Below are 26,893 nucleotides of genomic sequence, written 5' to 3' on the forward strand. Positions count from 1 at the left end.
ACAAGCTTAATCCCTATCATTTACAATCTACACTGCTCTCTGTGCCATTAATGCCCATAGCACCCCAGAAAGATGTAATCCTGGCTGAGGGTTGACAGCATTTGCTCTGCCTGTTGTTGGGGAAAGCCGCTTTAATTTGCTGATTCTCTCAGAACTACAGGAGGGCATATGCTAATCAAGTGCATCCCTGATGATGCGTCTCTCCTGTTCAGTCATGAACAGCACCAATAATGAAGAAAAAAGGGATTGCAAGCTGCTTGTACTGTTGGGACCCACCCTTCTGGCAGGTCTTTTAGCCCTGATTCCTTTGCTGCACACTGTGAAGAGCATGTTTGTAACAGCCTCAGTGCCTAAGAGTTGTTTTATCTTGAAGTTTAAGACACATTCTGATTTTTCAGGGCAGGATACAAAACAGAAAATTTATTGTTCTTCCACGGCCATGTAAGTAGCAACTCTGAGACAATATATGACAATTAAGATTGTTTATAGGGTAAAAGTTTTAGGCTATTTCAACCATTCCCATCAATCCTGGCCACAAAAATGCACTTAGGTGAAATTTGGCAAAGCAGATTTAAGTGGGCGGCACTAGCTTTTGGTCCCTTGAAGGAGAAAGCAGGGGAATACCTACTTTAACACTACCCAAATTGTGTTCTTGTTTTAGCATTATGTTATAGATCGTAGCAGAAATATTTATTTAATTTTGCTTAAATAAAATGTTAAGGAAATGCACATATCTGCTGGACATTTGGCTACACACAAATCAGAACATACAAAGGAGCCTTTATTACCTGTCTGCTGTATAATGCTTGTTTCTAAAAGCTGTCTAAAAATCTATTTACTCCATATTCCATCTCTTCTGTGAAACATTTATTAAGAAAAACAAACATGTAAAGCACCTGTCTGTTAGTATTTCTCAAGGATACTAAACCATTCTGATTTCTTTGAATAAACAGTATTTTACATAATACAGGGATTGAATATTACCGTGGCTTGAGATCTAGGACTGGCTGGGTTCTGTCTTGCATCTATGCTGGAGAAACAATTGCTTCATTGAGGAGCATATGCAATTTTAAGGTCTGACATCTTAAGAACCACTAGGACTATGAAAACAAAGACTAGGTAACTGCTGGTTGGGTGTGATTTTGTAACTGTAAATAATATTCATTTCTAGCTGCAAAACAAGGGAGACAAAAATCGGAACAAAGTGATTTTTTTTAATAATTTCTTCCTTCACCACCAATAACCAGTTTTTCAAGAATAGTTTAGGTTAAAACTGCTACTTCATGTGATGTTGGAAAACAACATGGGATTCCAGTTTGATAAATGACATAACAATTAAAAGGTTGAATCAATGTTTCTGAATGCTGAAAAATAATTTTTCCTTTATATTGTTGTAAGACGTGAGTTACCCAAGTAATTCCTACAAGATTAAATTCAGTACATTGTTGCTTGCCTTAGGTAATGACACAGGTCCTGAGACTATTTACTCTCGTCTGCCAAGTCAGTGCTCATTAATGTGTGTCGTACATAGACACTATACATATTTTTATGATTTCCTCCTTGTAGACCTCTGATCTGTTGCTTTCCTTGGGGATGTGGATGAAGAGGAAACCAAAATGCTTGTCCTCTTTGCTGCCGTCCACCCAGAATATGTATGTGTATGTACACAGAATGTAGCTATAACTTGAATGAAAGAAAAAGAGGTGGTGGAAAGCTGTCAGTTGTGTAAGTGGTTTCAGAGGGTTGTATGTAGGCATAGTGAAGGATAGTTGGGGGAAAGGCAAAAAGACTTGCATTAAGCAGAAGAGAACTGGTAATGCAGCATAAGAAGTTTATTTGCTCATTGTGCTCTCCCCAGTGCTACTGGTTGTTCAGATGGTCTTTCTGCTCCTGGAGGCTCCTCTGTAAGAGCTTGTTCTTTAGCATCCTAGAATGAAGTCTTGCAAAATGAGAGCTTCCTTGTAAAGTAGGCATGTGTCTGAGGTAAAATGCTTTAACTCCTAGCTCTGATCTATTAATACTGCATTAGCAGGAGGAAGCTTGATGGAAGGAATACAAGGCCTCGTTATTTACCAGATAAAGAGGTATCGTATTTTCATTTGCAAGAAAATTTGGAATATCTTTTCATGTACTTGAACTAAAAAGCTCTTAAAATTTGAGGTTATGGATTTTTAATATTTCTTTCGTCTGGTATTCTGTGAAAGATTACGGTATCTTTACTACTTGTCCAGTAGGAATTAATAAAGTTGCAGAGGCAGTACACTCTATCACTGTCTAAGCAGGGTTAATTTGTTCTGTGTTGTTTAGTAGTGAGCACATTGATCAGTTAAAGATTGGCTTCATCTGGTATCTGAAAAGAGTTTCTTCTTACTTCTGATGGAATGAGGAGTGCTGCAGTGCGAAGTGTTCAGGGTGTGGCATGTGTAGTGTATTTGAGAACAGCCTGTGCTGAGGAAAAGTAGTAGCTAAATGCCAACGACGTGGGGAGCTCTTTAGATATGAGGTTAAAAAAATAGGGTCAGGAGCAGCTCAGCTTTCTAAAGGAGAATTTGAAACTTAAGCAGCCAAATGCAACTAAAATAACCTTTCCAGTCTGGCCATACTGTACCCTCCAACTTGTTGAAGTAGGCACAGTTCTGTTTGGTGCCAAAGATAGTTCACAAAATGAAGCCTGACTAGGTGAGATGATGATACCCTTGCCCTTTTTACCCCAGTGACTTAGTTGAAAGGTTTTAATGAAGTATCTTACATTCATTGAAATTTAATGACATAACTGGATAGCTGATTGTGATGGAACACCTGCTGTGCCTGCCACTTTAAGGGCTGAGAGCAGGCAGCCAGCAGGTGTGGGCCAGCCGTGATGAGGCAGCCATTTTAGATCCAGGCTCTTGGGATTGGAGGAGCAGTCTGTTGCTGGCAGCTGGAGCAACAGCACCCAGCTGAACTGCTGCTCACAACACCTTGAAGGTAAAGGAGGAACTATGGAGATGCCAGGAGTTTCCCATGGGCTCAGTAGGGTCCCGAGCATCAGGGAGAAGGCTGGGGCCTAGTGAGAACAAGGACTAGACTAGCAAGGGGGCTAACAGCTTGTGGGCCTACAATGGGGCTAGGCAAGTCCTTGATTAGAGCTGGCAGGGGCAAGGCCTAGGGCTCAGGGGAGCCCAGTTGACAGAAGAGCTGCTCCATTTAAGATCTTCAGGGCTCAAAGCAAGCCCAAGGGGAGATGGCCGTATGGTGGGCCCCAGAAGGGGCCCTCTGGTGTCCATGGAGGGCAGCAGCTGCTAGACTAAGTCTCTGATCCCTTGACTGGTCAAAGTAAAGGGGCAGGGCCAAAAGGCCAGAGGGCAGTTGCGCCCACTACAAGGGGCAGGCCTGGGTTGTGGAGAGCCATCTGTTACCCCAACTGGCCTGGAGGTGGGGCCAGGGCCTCAGATAAGCCAAAGGTCCTCTCGAGGGGAAGGACATCACAGCTGAAAGAGGGTATGAGTTAGTCAGTGTGCACGCTGCTATGAAGGTGACAGCCAGCAGAAGGAGGCTGCCATAAAAGGCCTAGAGGGGAGAGCAGCCCAGGAACAACATATAGCCCAGTGGGGACAAGACCAGGGCAGGTAGGCCTGCTTGGTCCTGGGTAAGACCAAAAACTGCACCCTGCTGGGGAAGGGTGGTCTAGTGGGTCAGTCCCCCAAAAATGCCAAGCCAGTTACCTCCCTGTTGAAAGGTGGGTTGGGGCACCTGATAACCCCAGCCCCCACCATCTGTTGGGTCATTGAGACCAGAGGGTAGTAGTGCCAGGCATACTCAGGGAGAGGCACCTGAGCCCATAGGGGTGTAAGACCCCAAAGGTAGTGGAACCAGGCATGCTTAGGGAGAGGCACCTGAGCATGTGAGGGTATAAGACCCCAAGGCCCCAGTACAGGGGCTGTGGACCCCAGCAAGGGGGCAGAGCAGTTACCCCAGGGAAGGTGTGGAGTTCATGGGCCTAGAAGCCTAGAAAATGGCAGAGTGCCCACAAGGTGAGTGTGTTGAGCCCCACAGAGAGGGTGTGTGTTGAGACCCCAGGAAGTGGGCAGATAGGCCCAGGTAAGTCCTCAGGCCTATCTGACTGAGTGGCAAACAATTGGCTCTAATCATTCAGTGAGTGGGAGAGTGATGAGCTACCTGGAGAGGGATCTGGGTTAGAACTCCACCCAAGGCATGGCAAATCGGCTAGTCACCATGCAGATGAGGATTGCGAGAGGGCCTGAGAGGCTGCACGCTGGCTGGCCAAGGAGTGCTAGCAAGCAAGCCTGATGGCCTACAAGAGTTGCTCAAGGGAGCAGGGCAGGCTGAGTGCCTCGGTGTAGGGGCAGTGACTAAGAGACCCAGTGAGAGTGGGTGGAGTGTGAGAGGCCTGGTGAGAGCGGGTGGTGTGACTGAGACCTGTTGGGGCAGAGAGAGAGGATGAATATGTGAGGCCTTGCAAGGTGCTGAGTGTGACCCAGCTTCGAGCCAGAGCATAGAACAACTCAAGGATGCCATTTGCAACGTATGGGACACAATAAGGGAAGCTTGGAGTCCTAGGCTTTGGGGTCTTAAATGGGCAGCCTCCCACTTATTGTAACACCATTTTACATTACACCAAAGGTGTGGCAGCTGAGACTGGGCAGACTGGCCTAGATAGGCAGGCGGGCCGGTACTGTGACTAGGCCCAGGAGATTGCCCCGTCACACTGATCATATCACAAAAGTCGGTTATATTACGGGTTAGATGTTCAGGTAAAGGTGTGATAAGATGTGGAGCATGATCCACATGTGCCTGGCAAGAGACATGATTGTGGGATCCAGCATCAGTGGCCAGGACCAAGAATCTGCAGCTGCAGGACTTTCCAGTCCTGGGTGCTCATGGTGCATCCCCACAGCTGGGAGCCTGGTCAGCTGATGGGGCTACCAGCCACAGGGACAGACCCTGCTACATGTGCAAATTAAAGCTGGATAATAACCAGCTATAAAGTTAGTACATCTTTTCAAGGCCTAACCTATAGCTGGTTGAACCTTTTAATGGCACAGTAGGTGCTCTGCATGTGTAGCTGGTTTCAGTTTCAATACCTGTAATATGTAGAGAGGGCCTATAATATCTTGCCTTAACCACTGGGGTATGGTAATTTCTTCTGAGTCAGTGTGGTCCGGTGATTAAAAAAAATAAACTGGGTGTTTTGATTTCTTGGATTTTATTTCGGTTTGCCAGAGACTCCTTACGTGACCCTAAGCCCATCATTTAACCCCTTGGTGTCTAGTTTATTCACCTGTAAAATGAGAGTAATCTCTGACTCCTGGTAATTTTGTGAAGGTATGATTAAGGTTTAAGAAGTTATTTGAAATCTTCCAAGGCAGGCTGCCTTAAGAAAAGAGATTAGACATGCATGTGTTTTTCTGTTACTTTTGAATAAGAAGGTAGACTGGTTGTTGATGAAGGAAAGGTTTTTTAGGCCTTCTTGATTTTTAATTCCACCTCTTTCTGAGTGCTGCTCATTTATCACTTCTTTTCCCTAGCCCTCCTCTATCACATTGTAGCTAAGGGATTTGTCTAAGTCCTATTCCTCATTGTTTGCATGGTATTGTGCCTTTATTCAGGGCAGGGTCACAATTTACTGTTCTTGATGTGCTATTCAATAAACGGCTGAAAAAGTGTTTCTGAACTTTATGCCACTCTAAGAGATATCTGTAGCAATCCAGTGCTAAACTGCTATTATTGAAAGAATGGTATTGCTCTCATCCTCTGCTTTTCCCTACCACTTCCAACATATTGCATATGAATAGCAGTGTTCTTGTGGTGAAAGCCGTTCCATTCCCTGCTGTCTGTTCTTTCAGGATCTGTCTGTTTGTTCCCTTTTGTTTTTATTTCTTGCCTTGATCTTCTAGTGGGTTGCACATAATCACATTTACTGAATATCCTTCCTGGAGAGCACCATGTCAATAATCTCCTCCACCTGAAGAATGGTTTCCTTTTGCTGACTTGTGTATCTGGCTCAGAGCAACATGTTAATTAAATGAAATGGAGGGGAGAGATCCTTGACATTATATAATGTTAGATTGTTCAGCTTAAGCACCCAAAAGGGGCCTTGTTACACATTAATTTTAAACAGCTCTTGGAACTCTTAACCCCTGGATTATCTACACATTAACACCTGAAATTAGTTTTAAGCACACTTTAAGTGGCTTAAAGTTACACCACTCCAGGACTGGTTTATCTTCAATCCATGTTACCCAGCTCATGTTCCCTTAATGCGTGACCACTGCCCATAGATGAGCCATCCAAGTTGCAGTCCCCCAGCATCCCAGGATGCAGTATCCCCTTCCACACCTTCCTGTTCTATGTGGACAGACTTTCCATTCCCTGAACTCTACTGCCGAATAGGTGGTTTTGACACTAAGCAAACCACCTTCCCTTCCCCCAGGGGTTTGACCTTTCCACCAGCAGGGGTACAACCCCATGCAATCAGCCTGAAAAGCATATGCCGGCTAGTCAGGTTGCAGGGCATGGACAGGTCCAGGTGTGGGGTCTAGGAGGGACTTGGGGGGAATAATGTAGCGAGTCAGATGGGGTCCACATGAGCTGGGGTTTCCTTCCTGGGGCAGGAGCAGTAGCTCCCCCCAAGACACCTTCCCTCACCACTCCCACCTCCCAGCCACTCTGGGAAGCATGACCAGCACCCCCTACACCCTCATCTCAAATCTCAGTTTATTAAAACATGAGATCTTCTTTAATTTACTTGTTCTTTAATTTATTTTAACATTCTTTTTCTTTTATCCTTATCCTTCTTTTATCCTTTTCACTGTCTTTTCACTTCCCTCCCCACCTCCAGCTGAGAGCCAGGCTATGGTCATCCTACCACTGCCCCTTCCTCAGCCAACTGCCTGCAAGAGGATGGAGGAGCGTGGGGAGGGGGGGAGGAATGCACCTCTCATCTCTTTCCCCCCCCACCTGGCATTCGCCCTCTCCAGCAAGGGTCTTTGTGGAGTGGGGGGGAAAGCTCCCATTGGGGGCTTTTTGCTCCCTCTCCCCCCCCCCTCGGAGGCAGATTGCTAGGGAAGGGGCAGGGCTGGGGGGATCCCAGCCCAGCCTGAGGTGCAGGGTAGGGGCGAAAAGCCCCCTGGTGGCAGTCCCCCCCTCCCCAGGGTGGGCAGATCCTGGCTAAGGGAGTGTGTTCCTCCTTGCCTTCCCCACCTTTTCCCCCATGCCTCGTAGAGGCAGATGGCTGAGGAGGGTGTAGGGCTGAGCCAATCCGAGCCTGGCCTGAAGTGTGGGGGGGAAGTTCCTAGCTGGGGGGAGTGAGCGCCAGTTGGGGGCAGGGGAGAGGTGTCCGCCTTCCCCCGCCCCCCCGTAGGCAGAGGCTGGAGAGAGGCCAGGGCTGAGCCAATCCCAACCAGGCTGGCTGGCCTGCAAGGAGGGATGCAAAAAGCACCCACCCACATGGGACTTTCCCTCCCTTTGCTCTACAGCCTGGAGCTAGGGAGGCTGGTGGATCCATTCCCCTGCCTCCAATGCACTGAGCTGACTGGCCCAGGCAGGAAGCAGGTTGGGAAGCAAAGGCTTTAGTGCCTCAACTATGTGACAGCAGGGGGAAGGGCCAGCCCAGCTTCACTGGAATAGACAGCACAGCCCAGGGCTGCAAAGCATTTTGGGATGGTGGGATACTGTAAATTAAATTCAGTTGGGAAGAGATCTGGAACTGAAGTTCCTCAAACAGTTTAACCTAAATCAGTTAAGTTCAATACTACATCCAACCAGGTTTATCTTAAACTGGTTTTGGCCATTTTGAAAGCGGTTTATGTGCACTGAACTTTTGTTCAGTTACAGGTTTAAGCCAGTTTCCAGTCACTTAAACCAATTTATGTGTAACTTGTGTCCCTAGCCAAGGTGCAGCTGCTCCAAACTCAAGCTAGCACTATCACCAATCAACCTTTGAGCAGCTCGAAATGCAGTTTGTTACAAGGCCCAAACTCAGAATATTTGACAGGTAACTATCAATGCATAAACTCAGTTATGTGTTCCCTGGCTTCCTAAGTGTCCTAGCCACCAGCAGAGGGTTGGTTTGGGATTGAGAGAGTGGTAAGGAGTAAAAGGTAAAAAGGTTTATTGATCTAACAAACACATAACTATGCAAAGCTTAACAGTGTAACAAAGACAGTAAAATTCTGAGTTGGCAACTTACTGGCAGTCCCCTTTGATGCCTGGTCTACAACAAGCCTCTCAAGATCTAGCAAAGTCAAGTGTCCCCAATCTGCGCTGTCCAAAGGGGTACCAGGAAGGACCCTGGTCTTCAGTCTTTTGGCCTTTTAAAATCCACTGGCTGATGGAATTTAGGTCAACAGCTTTTTCTTACAAAGTCCGCTCTTGTCACCATGCTGCTGCGTTCCCTTCTGCCGATTCCTGGATGTGCTGGCAAATTTATAAATTTTGAACTATGCTGTCATATTGCAGCCAATTATAGTTTTTATGCTACAAACTTTTTGTATATGACTAACCAATAGCAGTACAAGCCTTTGCGTTTTCTTTATATGATTAATTTCAGCTGCGCCATCGCTAATGAAGCTGGCCTTAACTAGGTTTTAAACTTTAATTACACTCTAAGCTATGACAAAATGCATTAACAAATTACAGGAAATGCTTAGTTTGTTCTAGTAAACTCCTAACTACAATAGTTTCCTTTTTACACTTTACCTTTTAGCTGTAAGCATTTTGTGATATATAGATAAGCAGCAAAAAAACAGGTTTAAACCCTCAGAAAGCTGGGTTAGCCATCACAGGATGCTTCAGCGAGTATTTCTTTTAAGAAGACACCATTCTTTGCTGCTAAGAGACATGACCAGGTCACTGCCACACCTAAGCATAGCAGAGACTTTTAATTATGTCATCACATGACTATTCCTCCAATATTGTGATTATAATACACTGTTTACCCAAACTTTATGTTCATCTAAAACCCCTGCAAATCTGGTGAATTACAGACTATACCATGACAGAAAAGTGTGGTCTACTGGTAAAATAGTGACTTGCAAAGTGTTTTAAAATGCTGGACACGTATCTTTTGTAGGTTCTTTATGATGTATTCAAATAATCTCTCAGTAGTTCTTATTTTTTCTGCCCTCTGCATACTTCCCGCACAGCTAGTCTCTCAGTAAAATGAGTTAATTGTGATTTGGTTTTCTTTACAGTTTTGTTTTGAATTGAAATGAAATAATGCTATAGAGGCCCTAGTTTGTTACTATGATTCCAAATTGTTTAGGGGACAGCAGTTGGCCTAGGAGGAAAGGCATGAATTATTTTTTAGGGTGAGGAAGCCTTCTTTCATGTAGTTAAGGTATATAGAGTTTATGGCTGATTAACTGGATGAGAATGTGCTGTTTGGGGCCTTTAGTTTTTGGTTGTACAGACTTATTTTCTAGAACAGGTAATCTAGGTTCACAAGGATTTCCTTTTAAAATTTCCCACAAAGCCGATTGCTGCAGCCTTTGCTGTGTCCCTGGTAAACATGTTCATAATCTCAGTGGACTTTCATCCAGAATGCTGTAAATTAGGACTTCAAGAATAGGAGGAAGTTCAACTATTGGACATGTTTGTCTTGCAGTTTTTCCTCCTTCAACCAGCAAAGATCAGTCCTCCTCGAGAGTACTGCCTCAGGTAGTTATAAGGGCTCCACCACTGATGTATCCAAATGATGCACATGCTTCCAGTTATATTTCTGATGCTCTTCTCAGGCAGTAAAGAACATTTATTGAGAGGGAACTCTGGCATAAGGAAACCAAGAGACTTGGTCCACAATCACATAGCAAATCTGCAATGCAGTGAGAAATTAAATTGAAGTCCCCAAAGCCCCAGGCTCATACCCTGAACTCCTCCCTATTTGCAGTGTGTGTGTGTGTGCGTGCACGCGCACGCGCACGTGCATACAAACAGAAGAAGTGTCATTACTGGATCGGACCATAAGTCCATCATGCTCAGTATCACATGGAGGCAGAGAGTAGATGCTAAATGAGTGAGTGATCTGGGTAAACTCAGGGATTTTCTTCTATTCCTCTCCCACTTGCTGCTCCAGCATTTAAGGTCTAGGAAGTTTTGGTTCAGAGGCTGTAGTCCTAACTCCCATGTTTAATGTACCTTTTAAAAAAATTGTCCAGTCCCTTTTTCAGTCTCGTCAAATTGTTAGCTTCTGCAGCATCTCGTGGCAGTTTCCTACTTTCATTATATGCTGTGTGAAAAATAGTTTTCCTTTGTTAGATTGAAAGTTACTACCAACTGATTTCATTTTATGACCCCTTAGTTATACTGAGAGAGAGAGTAAAAAATAAATCCCTATTTATTTCACTTTACCATTTAATATTTCCCCTCGGGTGTCTCTTTTAAACTGAATAGGTCTAGCCTCTTTAGTCTGTCATCATATGGAAGCCTCTCCATACCACTGATCATCCTTTTGGCCCTTCTCTGTACCTTTTCTAGTTCTTCTATATCCTTTTTGAGGTGGGGGCACACTATTTGAGATATAGACACGCCATGGATATGTAAAGGAGGATAATGGTACTTTCTGTTCCATTTAATCCCTAACATTTTGTTTGCCTTTTTGATGGCTGTGAACACTGAGCTGATGTTTTTAGCAAATTGTCCACAATGACTCCTAGATCAGTTTCCTGTGTGGGAACAGCTAATGTTGAGCTTGTTGTAGTGTAGGTATAGTCTGGGTAATTTTTCGCCAAGTGCATCGCTTTACACTTATCTACATTGAATTTCATCTGCCATTTAGTTGTTCATATGCTCAATCATGCCAGATTCTTCTGTTCTCTGCAGTCCACCTTGGTCTTTACCACTTTGAATAATTTTGTGTCATACACAAATTTGGACATATATTAAAAAGCACTGGTCCCAACACAGATCCCTGCTGTTTCCATCCCCCAAAATGACTATTTATACTCACTCTTTGCTTTCTATTTTTAAACCAGTTTTTAATCCATGAAAGGACCTTCCCCGTTATCCAATGACTACCTAATTTCATCAAGAGCCTTTGATGGCAGACCTTGTCAGATGCTTTTTTGGAAATCCAGGTATACTATATCAACTGGATTCACCCTAATGATACCTACTTATTGACACCCGCAAGGAACTCTAGTAGGTTGGGGAGGCATGGTTGCCCATTGACAAAACCATACTAATTCCTCCCCAGCAAGTCATGTTCATCCATGTCCTGAACAATTCCTTTTTTTATTATTGTTTCAACCTGTTTTCCAGAAACAGAAGTTTGACTTGCAAGCTTGTAGTTTCCTGGGTCCCCTCGAGCCCTTTTTTAAAATATTGAAATCCCATTTGCAACCCTCCAGTCCTCTGTTACTGAGGCTGTTTTTAGTGATAGGTTGCATGCTACAGTTGGAATTCTAGCAGTATCTGATCTGAGCTCCTTCAGGACCCTCGGGTGAATATCATCAGGTCCTAGTGATTTGCTTTTTTTTAATCAATTTACTCTACAACCTCATCTATTGAAACCTCAGTTTGGATCAGTTCCACTGACTTGTCCTTAGAGAGGAGTGGATCTGCTGAAGGAATCTCCTTAACATCTTCCACAGTCAAGGCAATTGCAAAGAATGCATTTAGTTTCTTGGCAATGGCTCTGTCATGCTTTAGTGCCCCTTTTACACCCTGATCATCCAGAGGCCCAACTGACTCCCTGGCAGGTCTTTGGCTTCTAATGTACTTACAAAAAATAACAATAACAATTTATTTATCTCTAGCAAGTTTCTCCTCAAATTGTTTCTTAGCTTGTCTTATGACAGTTTTACATTTGATTTGCCAGAGTTTGGGCTCTTTTTCTTTTCCTCATTAGGATCTGATCTTTTGAAAGATGCCTTTTTTTATTTATTGCCTCTGCAGCTCTGCCATTAAACTGTGCTGGCTTTCTTTGGTTCACTTTGCCTTTTTTTTTTTTTTAATTTGTGGTATGCATTTACTTTGTGCCTCTAATACAATGTTCTTAGAAGCAGTTCCCATGCTGCCTGAAAGTTCTTCACCTTCTTAGGGGACCCTTCTAACTTCCATCTAACTAGCTTCCTTATTTTGGTATAGTTTCTCCTTAATGGTATACCAATGGAAAAGATGGACATTTGTGATCTGCACAGAGCCAAGGAAAAGAGTATATATGAAAACATTTTCACACAAGGAAGTTATCCCTGTAAATTTAACTTAAAGAATTCTGGCAGTAGCCATCAGTTGCCTCCTTATGTGTAAATCGTAAAAGGAAAAAAGGCAGACATGACAGTTCTTGTCTAATTACAACAAATGGAACACAAGCATTCACACAATAAATTAATACTCCTATTGTGCTAAAGCATATTAGAATCCTTGGTGGAAGATAAGTTTGCATTATCCACTGCATGCAACATGTGCTGGAATAGGTTATTATATTTACAACACTAGAAAGCACGAGCATTCTTGGTGGAAGATGGGTTAATATGATACATTTGGGCCTGATTTTCCTTGCATTTAGATTGGCATACATTACTAGTGACTCAGGTTAATGGAATCAAGCTACTGCCAAACTGGTAAGGGCTTCTGTATGTAATGCCAAAGGCTGAAATGTTTCAAACCAGGAGAAGTATAATGCAGTACAGTCAAAGTACTCAAACTTTCCAAATTCATTTCAGACGGAGACTAACCTTGGAAAACTTAAGGCCCTGAGTTGAATGTGTGGAAGCACAGAATGCATAGAAAGCAGGGCACCCTGAAATGAAATTGTAATAGGAACTATTTGGCAGCCTTGAAAAGGGCTAGTCTCTACCAAGTGTTCCCTTCAGTTTATAAAAATTAAAAGCATAAGAATCGACAAGCTAGAGTAGTGAGAAGCAGTTAGCCTTGTTAACATGAAGCCACTCAGAAGGCAGTGTTGAGACTGGTAGTTCTCAACATTTTTAAGCTTGAGGCACCCCTTGTCTGATCCCTCCATAACTTCTGTGAATTGAGTGGTACCTCATTAAAAAATAATAATTCACTTACTACAGGGTGTACTACCTTGCAGAGAGGATAGGCAATGGGGGAGCAAGTAGGCAAGGAGAGCCCGCGCCTGTTCTTATTTATCTCCTCATGCCTCACTTAACTCTTCACTCTTCCTGCAGCATACTTCAAAGGATCTTGTAGCACCCCAGGGTGTCCTGGCACCCTGATTAAGAATTACAGTTATAGATTAAATCATAGATATATCTTAAGCTTTCATAATCAGCACTCTGCTCATAATCACCTCTGTTTATGACAGCATATGCTCTACATTTCTGATTTTAGTTAGTCTATAAGGTTAACTTCCCAGGTTTGCCAAGCAACTTTGCCATTGATCAGTTTTTAGTTCTTTTCAATGTTTGTGTCGTCTTTGTGCAATTATCAGTTTAAAATCAAACACTATTTACCAACTTAATATCTACAGTAACCTTAGCTGTTGGCAGCTAGGATATTTTGATTATGGAACATCATTTAATGTGGGAAAACTGGATGAATATCTTCAGTAAGTTTTCTGCAAGGAACAGGTTTATGTACTTCCTCATTTCATTTTATATTTAGTAGGTAACACCCAATATATTTTTTTTTAATCTTGTTGACTAAGACGGTCAGCGTGATTTTGTAATTGCAAATGGTTTGGAAGCACTAGCGTCAGGTTCACATATGGATGATTTTGACCATCAAATACCTGATGAGTTAGTGTAATGGTAATTCATGGTCAGCCTAGTTCCTAGTGGATATGAAGTCCACCCACAGAGTTATTAGTCTCCACAATGAAGTCAGGATTGAGCTAGCTATAGACACTGAATTACTGTTAAGATTTGAGGTCACTTGTTGTGATAGCATACCACTAAATTTACTGTAGTACTCAAGAGCATTGTCACTTACTCAGCATTTTACTTGCAAAAGGATATTTTGGAACATCCAGCTCTGTTGTTGATAGATTTCTGTGTTCTGATTTCATTATGTTGACAACCACACATTAGACTGTATTGAGCGGATTTGATTTTAATGCTGTAGAGCTTCACCTCCTGTTAATTATGCGTCAATTAAATTTGCCAAAAGCTTTCCTGATATTTAGCATTTATTTTTAGAATTAACAAAACAATCATTTTGTCTAAATAGGGCTGAGTGTTCAAATCTTCTGTAGGTGAGGAATCATGGATCTTTGGTCCTTAGTGTGCATCTTGAACACAGCTGTAGGAATAATTATAACACCCAGTAGCAATAATTACAGCACAGAAAAAATTTGCCTGACAGTGTTGGACAAAAAGGCTCATATTTTACAGAGTGGAGCTTGTGTATTATAAGGGGTAAAGGACAGAACTGGGAATGCCTTCTGATGTAAATGAACAAGATGCTGAAGAAGAAAACTGAAGCATGGAAAAGTGAGGGTCTGGTTGAAAAATTTTCTTCTCCCAGGTGGAACTAAAATACCCTATGCCTCCTATCTGACACAATGTATTAATAAAAATACAGAACAAGGGCTTATTCTACATTTAGTTTGACTAGGTTACCAGCAACTCTACCATTTCTTACATGCCTAACATGGTATGTAGTGTATCAGTATATGTAGCAATTATTGCTGTATTTTTATTAAGGCTTAATAAGAAACAATATAGAGTGCAAAAAATTGTCAAGTACCTAGGGGAGCTTGGGGGTGTGTATAAAGGGTTAAAGGATGCCTGCCTTTGAAAGAAATATTTTTGTAACAATATGATTGTGTTAATTGTCTTCCAGATGGAACTAATACAAGAATTTGCAAGTCATAAGATAGTTGTCCACAGCCCAGCAACCACTGTTTTGCTTTAATTTTTTTTAATAGTAATTGTCTCGATATTATAAGTTGATGTGCTCATTTATCACTGAGACCATTATTAATGAGCACTGCTTTTCTTAGTTATGTTTCTATGGTAACCATGTGATACATTTAAAATAGAATTATCTTTTTTTCCAGTTGAAGATCTTCGTTCATAATATTTTCCTTTTTTAATAAATATGCTGTATTTTTACTCTAAATGCTTTCTTCCCTGTCCTTCCAAACTCTTGCCTGGTTAAGGCTGTTGTGGTCTTATGTTTCATACTATGCAGTGGGTTATATGGAATGTGTTGTACAAATAATGATGCCTGACTTTTCTTTGCATTTTGTTTGCTTTTTTCCTCCTTTCTATCCGGTTGCATTTTCTCATCAATATTCTGTTTACTGTGATAGTAAAATATATGACATAAATCCCTTCCTCTTCCCTTTTAATTGTTGGAGTGGTTTCTTTTCTATAAAATAGTCCACATATTGGGGGACTATATCTTGCAGTTCTGATTTTATGGTGCCATAAAATGGCAAACCAGCTGCAAAGATGTTCACTTAATGTAGAAAATATCCATGGGTGGTTGGTATTGCATAAGTTAAATGTGTAACGTGTCCCCCAGACTCTAGGGTTGCCTTATGCCCCATCTCAGTGTTCAGCTGAGCATTGGTATGAGGCATGGGACAGCCCTAGGATCTACCTCTCCCCTCCTCCCCTGCCCAGTCCCTGAGATCAGGCAAGGGGCATCCCCAGATCCTGACCAAGACACCACAGCCCTATGCCTATGTCTGATCTCCAAAATCAAGGACAAGTCCCCTCCCCCCCAGCATCACGATGGAGCATGGGGCAACTCTAGGGTCTGAGGCACAACATTCCTCTCCCCTACCACCTTATTTCCTTGTGGCATGTCCCCAACCTGGGGCTGCCCTGTGTCCCCATCAAAATGGGACACAGAATAGTACTGGGGTCTGACAAATAGTTTACCTGGCTGAGTCACTGGGATTGAGCAGGAGGCACCTCTGGGTCTCAGGTAGTGTTCAAGACTAACTTTTGCTCTATCCCAATGGTCACAGGGAACCCAGGAACAGGCACAAGACAGCTCTTGGTCTTGGTTTGGCCCAGGGGTGGGCCATTATTTCGGGTGGAGGGCCACTTAAGTTTTGGCGAGCTATCAGGGACCTTGTAGGTATCCCTGCCCTTTGGAAGTTGCCCTGCCCCCTGGTTGCCACATTGGGGCCAGAAGTCCTGCCCCCCTAACCCCTGATCTTTGCCATCGGCAGACCCTCCCCTTGCTCTCCACCACCTCCCCATAGTTTTTTTGGGAGGGGGTTGCCATCTTAGAACCAGAAAAAAACCAAATCATATACTAGACTATACTGACTGTATTTTAATTTTATTTAAAAAATATTTGTCATCACATGTGATTGTGTATTGTATATATAAAGGATTGTTAAATAACTCAAAAATAAAGTGTCACTCTTTTATATTGTGTGTGTGGTGGGGTGTGGGAGTTGAGAGGAGGTGGCTGTGTAGGGGGGCATAGGGTATGTTGGGGTGTATGTATATGTCGATGAGGGTTGTAGGGGCAGAGTGGGTGTGTGGGGGGGTGAGGGAGGGTGGAGGTATAGGGACCCCCACACACTCCCCCCATGGCATGCAGCCCCTGCTGCTCAGCAGCAGCAGCAGTAGGTGGGTAGTCAGGGAACTCATGCCTGATGCAGGCGTGGCTTCGGCCAGCGCTGCACTGGGGGAGGGAGCAGAGCCTGCCCTATCACCAGGGTTTCACCCTGCATACTTCCAGCTCGAGCATTTGCAGCAGGGGAAGCCCTGCACAGGAGCCTGCTGCTTTTCCCCACTCCCTGCTGTGCAGGTCCCTGCACTCTGCCAGCTTCCCCATGGAGTCCAGCATGGGACTTCCCCAGTGGGAGTGCAGGAGCTGCAGGCGCACGGTGTAGAGCCCCTGCCATAGAAATGGCCAGCGTTCCACTAAGGAGGGTTCTGCTCCCTCCCTCCATGCAGCGCTGGCTGGAGCCGCGCCCCATCAGGCACCTGTGGGTGTGAGTACCCTGACTTCCCCACCTGCTGCCACTGCTGGCAGCTGGGGCTGCACACCAGGGGGGGAGTGCGTGGGGCGGTCTCTACACCCCACACCCACATCCACAACTTGCCCAGCTGAGCTGTGCACTCCTGCTGTCCCTACTGGGTGCAGGCTCTATGCTGTGCTCCCGCATCTGCCCAGCTGCAACCCCCACCAGCTCTACCACTTCCGTACCTGCTATCCCAAGCAAGCAGGTTCTGGCTGCAGCAGGAGCCCTGCCCAGAAGCTGCTGGCTGGGCAGAACCCTTCCACCCAAGAGGGTGGGAGCAAGGCTCAATAGAGTATGTTGGGGGGGTAGTACATGTGGACACCTCATTCCCACCATCGTGAGCAAAAGGGCTGGGTGGGGTGCAATTCATTGGGATGTGGTGTGGGCTAGATGAAAGTGCCTGGTGGGCCAAAGTAGGCCTGCGGGCCATATTTTGCCTGCCCCTGGTTTGCCCCCAACAGTCACACACTTGGGATCTGAGGGATTTTATGTCCCCACCCATGCATTGCACCTCCTGCTATGTATGCCTGGCATAGCAGGATGCATGATTTTTGAGATGGGGCATACCAGGGCCTGAACTTGGTGAGGAGAACTTTGACTCCTCTGAACCAGAGCATTCAAGCTGTCTGAAAAAGGTAGGTTTCATTTTTTGGGGGGGGGGAACATATTTTTTATCACTGAATGTCTCAAACAAGGCTGATGTAGTATCTCTATACTTGATCCATTTCCCTAGGACTTGAGGAGAAGGAGTGCATAGGGTACGTAGGCTAGATAATTGAAAAAAAATTATTATATTTTCGGGAAGAATTTGAGAGCACTACTCAAAATATTGATACAGCGGATATGATAACTCATAACTGAAGTCCTGTGCTAATTTTAGGGTTTATTCAGGATTTCAAAAATATTAGAAATGGCACTGGCAGAGCCAATAGTGTTTATAGCATTTCTGCTCAAGTTCAAAGTTAATTTTAAACACCTAGGTTTAAGAGAAATCTTAAGTTTTTTCTCATCTCAGTAGAGGCTCTTGTAGAACTTAAGCAGAAAGAACATCGGGCTTAGAACCCTAATTCCATAGAACTAGAGCCTGCAGGGGCTGGGGAGGAGGACTTCTGGGGCATTTATAAGCCGTATAGCCATTCTGTCTCCAGGTTTTTCTTTTATTCAAGAACTATGTGGCTCCATATAAAACTTAGGTGATTAGGGAATTTTTCAAATCATATTATTAGTACAAACAGTTAAATCTGCCAAGGATCTGAATGGCAATGCTGATTAGGAAGTTTTAGACCAAGGGTTGGCAACTTATGGCTTGCGAAGTGATTGTACCCATGATCCAGTGTGTACTTTACCAGAAGTGCGCTTAAAGCCTGTTGCAGCCTAGCCATGGGATCCAGCCTAAATTCTGCATTTCATATTTTGCTTGTGGCCAGCCTCTGCTGGTGGCTCTTTCAGAGAGCTCCTTCCAGTATCCTGATATCCTGGCTCTGCACAATTCTGTGCAGAGAGCTGGTCTCCATACCACACCCTCACCCCATTCTCTCTCTCTCACTCACTCACTCACCCCCTAACCTCTGGTCACTGAACTGGCCGCTCTTAAAGATGTAGGGAGAGAGCATTTAGAGGAGGTTGGGGAAGGGAGTGGGGGAGTGAAACATCAGCCCCTCTGCCCATAGCAGGGACAACAGAGCTACAGCAAGGGATGGGCAGCCCGTGATGCTAGCTGGGTTGCAAAGAGAGGGCTGTGGTGACTAAAAGGTTTAATCCCCTGTATTACAAGGATGGTTACCTTTAAATCATTTTAAATCTGTGAAATGATATGTCATCTTAAAGTTAGAACAGCTTCAGAGCAGTCACAGGTTAAGGCTTATCATAGAATAGTAGGACCAGAAGGGGCCTGAAAGATCATTAAGTCCAGCCCCCTGTCATGGGCAGAAGGTAGTTGGGTTCAAATGAGGTGCTTGTCCAGCCTGCTCTTAAACACCTCCCAGGGATGGCAACTGTACCACCTCTGCTGGGAGTGCGTTCCAGATTCTAGATACCCTTATGGAAATGAAGTTCTTCCCTAAATTTATTTACTTCTGAATATGCATTTATTCATTTAATGCTGAATGCTGTCTTAGACCTGCACAACTGAGGCCTGCCACTGGAGGGCCTGGTGAGCAGAGGTGTAGATAGAAACCCTGGACTCTATCCCTCAACTGGAGTATAAGAGGAGGGGTAGGTTGGCATGTAGTTCAGAGGCAGGGAAACCAGAATGGAGGCTGTGGCTTCCTCCCCTCTGCAGCAGCAGGAGCTGAGCCAAAGGTGTGGGTGGGAGGAGAGAGATCTTGAAAAACTGTTTGAAATTAAATGTGGGGGGAGGGAGATGTAAAGAGAAAAGAGTGAAAAAAGAAAAAAAAAAAAGAACCAAAAACTTGCATATATTTCAATTAGTTGGGTTTGGGGGATTTTGGGAGGGGGTTGGGGAGTCCTGGCTTAGGGGGATAGCAGGAGGGAGCCTACTCCTAGGAGCCATGCCAAGCTGATCTCTGCTCCCCATTGCCCACCTGGGCATAGGGCAGCTTGTACTACAACTCCCATTGCAGATGGCATAAAAATTTAGGTCACAGACCGCAGAAGTTACAAGCAGTTAAATGAATTTCTCCACACCACTTGATTGCTGGCTCCCTGTTCCCCAGTGGCTTCTGCTAGCTCATGCAGCTTGGCAGGGTGCAAGGGCAGTTGCCTGTCTCCCCCCAACCACAGTGGTTCTGTTCTGACCTGGGAGAGGGTTGGCCATCATGGAAAAGGGAAGGCATAGCCAGGGCACAGAGTTGAGAAAAAGCACCATGCCTTCACTGGAAGTTAATTATGGACAGCAAGAGCATGGAGGCTGGAGAAGCAGTGGGAGCTGAGCTGCTGAGAGTTAACTTACAACTGGGTAGAAAAAAAAAAGGGGAACCTGAACTGGTGGGGGAAAAAAAAATGAAGTCAAAACCTGTTTTCCACACAGCATCCCTAGGTTGCATGTTCTCCCAGGTGGAGCTTACAGGCCGTGAGATTAATAGAGCTTTGGAGGGTGGAAAGGAGTAGAGGAGCTAAGCCTCCTGGGATGCTGGAGGACTGCTAATTGATCACTTTATCTCTGCAGAGCAGATTAACAAGGTCTTGCCTGGACCTTGGTAGAATGGCTCAAAGATAACCTTCACTCCAAGTGGCATGATTTTAAGACACTTAGAGGGTACTTAGAATGAGATAACACCCTTTAATATGTGAATGCTCCCATTTTAAGTTTGTTCAAATGGTTTAAAGATAACCTGTAACACCCCCCTGAGAAATGTTATCACTGAAAGTTAGAAGTGACTACGGAACTCAACACCACCTTGACATCAGATGGGCTGCATATACTGAGCTAGCAGCAACTCACCCAGCTGTACCCCACCATGTCACACATTCATCTACAAACATAGCCCACCTTCTGTCTCGCTGAAAACACTACATTCTGGCCTGTTATCTGCAAACCAACTAACTAATGATATGCTCGTTAGGGCTGTGCAAAACAGCATTGTTCTGCTTTGACTTCCGTTTTGATGGAACTGTGTTTCTTTTTGAGTTTTGTTTCGTTTCAAAAAAACTGTTTCGTTCCGTTGAAACTGTCTTGTTTCGATGCTGTTTCAATGTTTTGCCCACCCAGCACTGGGAAAATCAGTGCTGCTGCTGGCACAAGCTGGCAGCACCAGCCTCCTGTCATCTGGCAAGCAGATTGGAGGCCTGCACCCCCAGGAGGAGTCCAGCTCAGCCCTCCTAGGGGTGCAGGCAAATGCCTGATCTGCCTGCCAGATGACAGGAGGCTGGTGCTGCCAGCTGGAGCTAGCAGCAGCACCAATCTGCAGGAGCAGCCTCCTGCAATTCGGCAGGCAGATCAGGAGCCCCCTGCACCCCTGGGAGGAGTTGGCTGATCCCACAGGTGGGTCCCTGCACAAGTTGATTTGCACCTGTCCTGCACCCGCCTTGGACCAGCACCAGTATGGGGCCTGGGGCATATCACCTTGTGCAGGGACCTGCTGCCACCACAATTCCGCAGTGGGGGAGTGTCCCCACATGAGCTGATTTGCCGTGGGCCCTGCACCCTGCTCCGGCTGGCTCCAGTACGGGGCCCGGATGACAGGAGGCTGGTGCTTCTGGCTGGGGTCAGCAGCAGCACCAATCTTCCTTGCGTTGGGTGCGGGCTGCACCCAGTGCTGGTCCCAGTTGGCAGCAGCAGCCTCCTGTCATCCGACAGGCATATTAGGGGCCCACGCCCCTGGAAGGAGTCTGACGCAGCCCTGCAGCCCTTCTGGGGTTGTGGGCAGGCCCCAATCTGCTTGCTGTATGACAGGAAACTGCTGCTGCCGGCTGAGACTGGCCCTGAAGCCAAGCAAGCCTGGCTTTGAACTTGAAATGTTTTGAGTGCCCTTATTTTGTTTCAAAGGCTTTTGTTTCATTTCGATTCCACTGTTTTGAGCTTGAAATGCATCGAAACAGCTTCGAAACAAAACACAGGGTGAAATTTCACACAGCCCTAATGTCCTCAGGGAAACCCCATCCATTACATGATCCTGCAAATGCAGTCCATTACAGGCTCTTTCCCTTGTGTACTACTGCAGTGTGAGCTGAATGTTCAACTCCCTTCTATTTATCCTGTTATTTTTCATAGTATTGCCCTGAGATATTAAGTTCAGGATACAACCCAGAGATTAGTTTTGCCGGATTTCAGCCAAGCATAACAGGCCACAGGCACTCAATATGTTACCTACCTTTGCAAGACTAGTTAGGAATTTCCTCAATATTCTAAGGCTAACACCAGGGTATGTGCAGGTCATATAAAAGATGCAAACATTTCTCTGTTCTGTCCTATTTCTCATCTGTTTAAATTTATATAGAAAGCCATGTGGTTTGTTTCAGGTGGGATCTACTGCACGTCTTTAAATAAAACAGAAAAGTTTGTTGAAGGCCTAAGGGTTGGAACCATAGCCTTCTGATTTCCCAGCTGTCCATGTTGAGGAAATTGAGATACAGTTCATTTTATATTCATGGATACAATTCATATTACCTTAAACTCTTCAACAAGTATCTATTTTCAACCTTAGTTTTACCTTACTGAAGTGTTGCTGTTTAGTAACTTTAACAGTCATTTCTATTTATGCATACTTGTTAGAAGTCCTCTGACATGAACTAGGCCATGTCTGCCAAACTGGCCACCTGTTAGGGGTTAAATTGCAGCCCACGGGACTTGCTGGTACAGCATGTTCCTGGAATCCAGGGGGTAGACACCACTGCCACTAGTACCCACACATTGCTGCATGCTGCTGAATTTGGGATCTTTGGTCACAGCTAGTGACTCAAATTGGCAGCAAAGGAGAAGGGGGAGAAAGTGGCGGTGGTATTCACCCCTTGGATTCCTAAGCTGTGTCAATGCAGCGGTTGTGACAAGCCCTCACCCCATAGCCAGAGATGGTTGTCAGGCCCACAGGAAGCCCTGTGGCCTGGATCCAGCCTAGGGTGCCAAACAAGTTGAACATGCCTGGATTAGGCAAAGTAAAAATCAAAAAATATTTTTTTGACAATGTAAAATTAGTCCTACTAAAAGCAAACCATTTGGGGGCTTAATTTCATTTCCTAAAGAATAGTTTCTATATAATCAGTAGCTTCATTTCCTATGATTTTTTTCAGTTGCAATAAAACCAGGAAGATCTATTTGTGGGTTAGTTTGTTTTTTACCCTTAGCAGATTAAATATACCAGGGGTGGGTAAGCTGCATCTCCAAAGCCACATGCGGCTCTTCAAAAGTTAATATGCATCTCCTTGAGTCTTTGCACAAGCACACGGTAACCAGCTTCTGACTTGTTTGGTACCCTAGGCTGGATCCAGACCGCAGGGCTTCCTGTGGGCCTGACAGCCCACCTCTGGTTATGAGGTGAGGGCTTGTCAGCATACCTGCCACAGCCACTATATAGACACAACTCAGGAATCCAAGGTGTGAATGCCACCGCCACTCTCTCCCCCTTCTCCTTTGCTGCTGATTTGAGTCACTAGCAGTGACCCAAGATCCCAAATGGAAGCTGGTCACCATGTGCTTGTGCAAGGATTCAAGGAGATGCATATTAGCTTCTGAAGAGCCGCATGTGGCTCTGGAGCCGCAGCTTGGCCACCCCTGAAACATTTTAAAAGTACCTTAAGTTAAAGAAAGAAAAAAAATGTCTGTACAATCTGTTTTTTAGGCCCATGTTGTGTCGTGTTATTCCTCAATGTACTTCATACCTTTTCATTTTGTGTTAACTTTTTCTGTCTATGCGGGGTAAAATATTGGTCTCTCCCTGCAATAGGGAATTCTGTAAATTCAGAGTGGGGACTGATGTTCGTAGAATTTTAGATACATTTTTGATGGCTCCACTCGCTGCATGGACAGCATGGCAAAGGGTCATAGTAGCAACTGAGAAATGGCTATACAGGTACTCAAGACACTGTCTCAAAAGTCTGGTAGGAAGAGGTTAAGGATTACTTCTACTCAATTTCTGTATTGGCCCCCAGTAGAGTTCCATTAGGTCTGAAATAATGCTGTTTGCTTTACTTATTGCATTATAGCACATGTTTGTAAGAAGACATTGATGAAATGTGAGCCTCTAGTTCTGGATAATGACACTGGTACTGGGAAAGGTTTTCTTAAAAAAAAAATGCCTGTACTTGGAAATGTGCAGTTGATATTTATTAATAACAGAAGAGGTTTGATTTTTTTTTTTTTTTTTTTTTTTTTTTTTTTTTGTTGGTCTAGAATTTTCACTGGCAAGAGAAACAAAAAGATGCTTTTCTACCCCCTTCCCCCAGAATTCATCATATAATTGCAGTTAGTGTTACTTTTTTCTCCTATCCCCATTTAAAATATAACAGTGCTATTTCCAATCACATTTTGAAAAAACAGCTAGCCTTAATCTGTTCAGGGATGCCACAGAATTTAAAACACTTTCTATAGCCAACAGGAAATATTAGAGCATTTTTTTATTATTATACATATTAGGAAGGTAATATCGAAATATATTTTCATGGGATTGGGTAAAATAGCACTCTTTGCAAATTTAACTTAAATGTGACATTCATTTTGTAAGCATTGTCTTTTAGATCTTTTTTTCAATGCAGTGAGTATATAAGTAAACTCCTCAGTCAGTAGCACATGTACAACTTGCTTGAAAGTTAAAGAGGACAAACTGAAAAAATGTAAGGACAGTGGAATTAATTTAAAATGGGACATGTCAAAAAAAAAAATAAGGGTGGTCATGAAGAGTAGGTCTTGTCCACCTTTGGTTACATCTGTTGGTCATGCTTCAGGGTTTTGTTGGAAAAGATAGCTACTAAACCATTTCTGAAGGGCAGATCAAACTTTCATTTAAATTAATTGAATTAAAAATACAGAAAGTTAAATACATGCTTTTATCTGTTTTGAGAGTCAGGGATTTGGTTTTAAATGAAGTCACAGATTCATAGAATCAATGAGTCGGAAGGGACCTAGACAGATCATTTAGTCCAACCCCCGCCATGGGCAGGAAGGAGCACTGGGGGTGGCAGAGGTCATAAGACCCCAGCCAGGTGCCCATCCAGTCTCCTCTTGAAGATCTCCAGGGAAGGTGAGAGCACCACCTCTCTGGGAAGCCTGTTCCAGGCTCTGGCCACCCTTACAGTGAAGTAGTTCTTCCTAATATCTAACTTAAACCTATCCTCCCTCAGCTTGTGGCCATTGTTCCTGGTGACTCCAAGGGGGGTGAACAGACTTTCCCGAGTCCCTGCTGGTGGCCCCTGATAAGGTTGTAGGCAGCCACAAGATCCCCTCTCAATCTCCTCTTGCGGAGACTGAAAAGATTCAGGTCCCTCAGCCTCTCCTCATGGGGCTGGCCATGGAGGCCCCCAACCATATGAGTGGCCCTCCTCTGGACCCTCTCCAGGTTCCCCACATCCCTCTTGAAGTGCAGCACCCAGAACCGGACACAGTACTCCAGCTGCGGCCTGATCAGCGCCGCATAGAGGGGGGGAGCAAGATGAAGTGAGGTTAACCTTAGATATGCAGTTAATGCATACATGCACCAAGGGCCATTTTTCTCTTAGTGCAAATATGGAGCATAACTTGGAATTGTATAAAACAATATTTTCCCACAAATACAGAGCACGTGTGGTACAAACCTCCACAACAGTAGATCCATTTTCTAAAAGAGGATCCATGATGGCAATAATAGCTTGAAGATTTAAATGTCAATGCTTTAAGTTTCTGAGGAGCATGAATGGAGATGTCCCTTGCATGTAGCTTTCAAAGTTACTAAGTTTGGTGCCCAGGACACGCATCTGGTGCATCAGATCCCAAAGCGTACTGAAAATGAACTGCCATTTTTTTTGCGTTGTTTAACTAAAGTCTTCTTTTGTATGATTTGTTTCCATGGTGGGCGTTAGGTGGAAATTGCAAATTAAAACATAATCCAGATCTATCTTCTTTAGGGCTTAGTTGATACTAAGCAACACGTTTTATTTGTTGGTGTTTTTTTAGTTAGCTGCTGGGGTTTGTTTTTTGTTTTGTTTTTCCCTGTTTCCTGAATGGCACTGTTATAAAACATTTGTTTCTTTTTTTTTCTTCATACTTAGATGAGTACAGGATCAAACCAGTGGAAGAAGTCAAATACATGAAAAATGGAGAAGATGATCAGAAAATAGCAGCCAGGAATCAAGAAAACTTGGTAAGAACTGAAATCATCACTCATTTAATGAAATAAACATGATCATGCTTTTGTAATATACACTGTGCCATACATTCAAACTGCAGCTTGCACATCTCAAGGGGATTCTCTTGAAAATGTTGCTACTATCTATATCTTTTCTATATATTGCTTGAATGGTAGGTGCAAAATACTACTTTTTTCCTGCTTGCCTTTTTGAATTAGCTTGTAGTTGATCTGGGGGTAAGTGTTGCAGCACAAACAGTATTTGTATTCACACCTTTGCAAATAGGTATATGGGCAGGCCATAATAACTTTGTCCCTATCCAGAGGAGTTTTTTGTAAATTAGAAATATATTGGTATTAAAAAAACCACTTCAGGTAGACATTATGATTTATTTTATACTTTCCTTCTATGAATTTTATTATATGTAAAGTCAGGAAGCCTGGGAAAGAAAGAGTTATGTAATTTAATGCAAGTCATGTGGATCATTCATAAGTAATTTTGCACTAGGTTAAATATTTTCTGATTTTATCCTTAAACCTGTATTCTACTTAAGATTTTGTGTGTGTATAAAACTAAAATTAGAACCAACTAAAATTAGGTTTCCTCTTGTTCTGTCGGCATAGCTCTTTAGGTTTTAGTGGAGCCATAATGGCTCCACTAAAACCTAAAGAAACCACAATCCACCAAAGTTGTTATTGTTGTTATTACTTCACTTCGGTTGATTTGGCATAGAAAACAGATGTTGGTGACTTGCTTCAGGCTGACTTGTCAGAAGTCTTTTTTCCTTTTTGAAAGCTCAAAATAATACTTTTTTGTGATCTAGTTAAATTGCTCAAAGAAGTTTTACAGTAATGTAATTTGCATAAGCTACATTGAATGTGTATAGTCCCATTTCTTCAGCTGAGCTTTTTTTCAGGTAGATGCTTTTTTCTACCTGGAAAACTGAAGGGAGGATCCCAAGCTGAAGTTAATGGATTTGTGACCATTTATATTAGCTATGGATTTGCCCCTCACCACAACTGGGTGGCTTTTGGGAACATCAGCCTCTTTTGTATTGCTTGTGGTGACAAACTGCAGAAGTGAACGACAGGCACCTCCACCATTCATCTGTCAGGCATATATTTTGCAGCTTGTAGTACAACGTTGCAGATGCATTATGCTAGTAAATGGCACAGTTTGCTTTCTGATGGGTAGAACCTGCCTGGTAACTTTTAGATTCTGCTTGAAGGCCACAGAATAGCACAGAATATCATTTCTCTGTTATCTCTACTCCAGAAT

The 26,893-nt window shown here is 43.8% G+C and overlaps 1 protein-coding gene and 1 long non-coding RNA gene across 6 annotated transcripts in view; one reads left to right on the forward strand and one right to left on the reverse strand.

Moving 5' to 3' along the window:
- Positions 1-26,893, forward strand: part of CUNH1orf21 (chromosome unknown C1orf21 homolog) — a 221,005-nt gene that overhangs the window by 91,102 nt on the left and 103,010 nt on the right. For all 5 annotated transcript variants that reach the window (XM_019530983.1, XM_019530981.1, XM_019530985.1 and 2 more), the window contains exon 3: positions 25,538-25,629. In XM_019530983.1, coding sequence (XP_019386528.1) covers positions 25,538-25,629 — 92 coding nt within the window. The remainder of the gene's footprint in view (positions 1-25,537; positions 25,630-26,893) is intronic.
- LOC109307212 lies at positions 19,146-25,615 on the reverse strand. Its single transcript, XR_002100203.1, has 3 exons — positions 25,534-25,615; positions 20,474-20,480; positions 19,146-19,158 (listed from the first exon to the last, which is right to left on the reverse strand). It is a non-coding gene; the product is annotated as an uncharacterized LOC109307212 (long non-coding RNA).

This window comes from Crocodylus porosus, unplaced genomic scaffold, assembly GCF_001723895.1.
Source record: "Crocodylus porosus isolate Cpor-Errol unplaced genomic scaffold, CroPor_comp1, whole genome shotgun sequence".
NCBI lineage: Eukaryota > Metazoa > Chordata > Crocodylia > Crocodylidae > Crocodylus > Crocodylus porosus.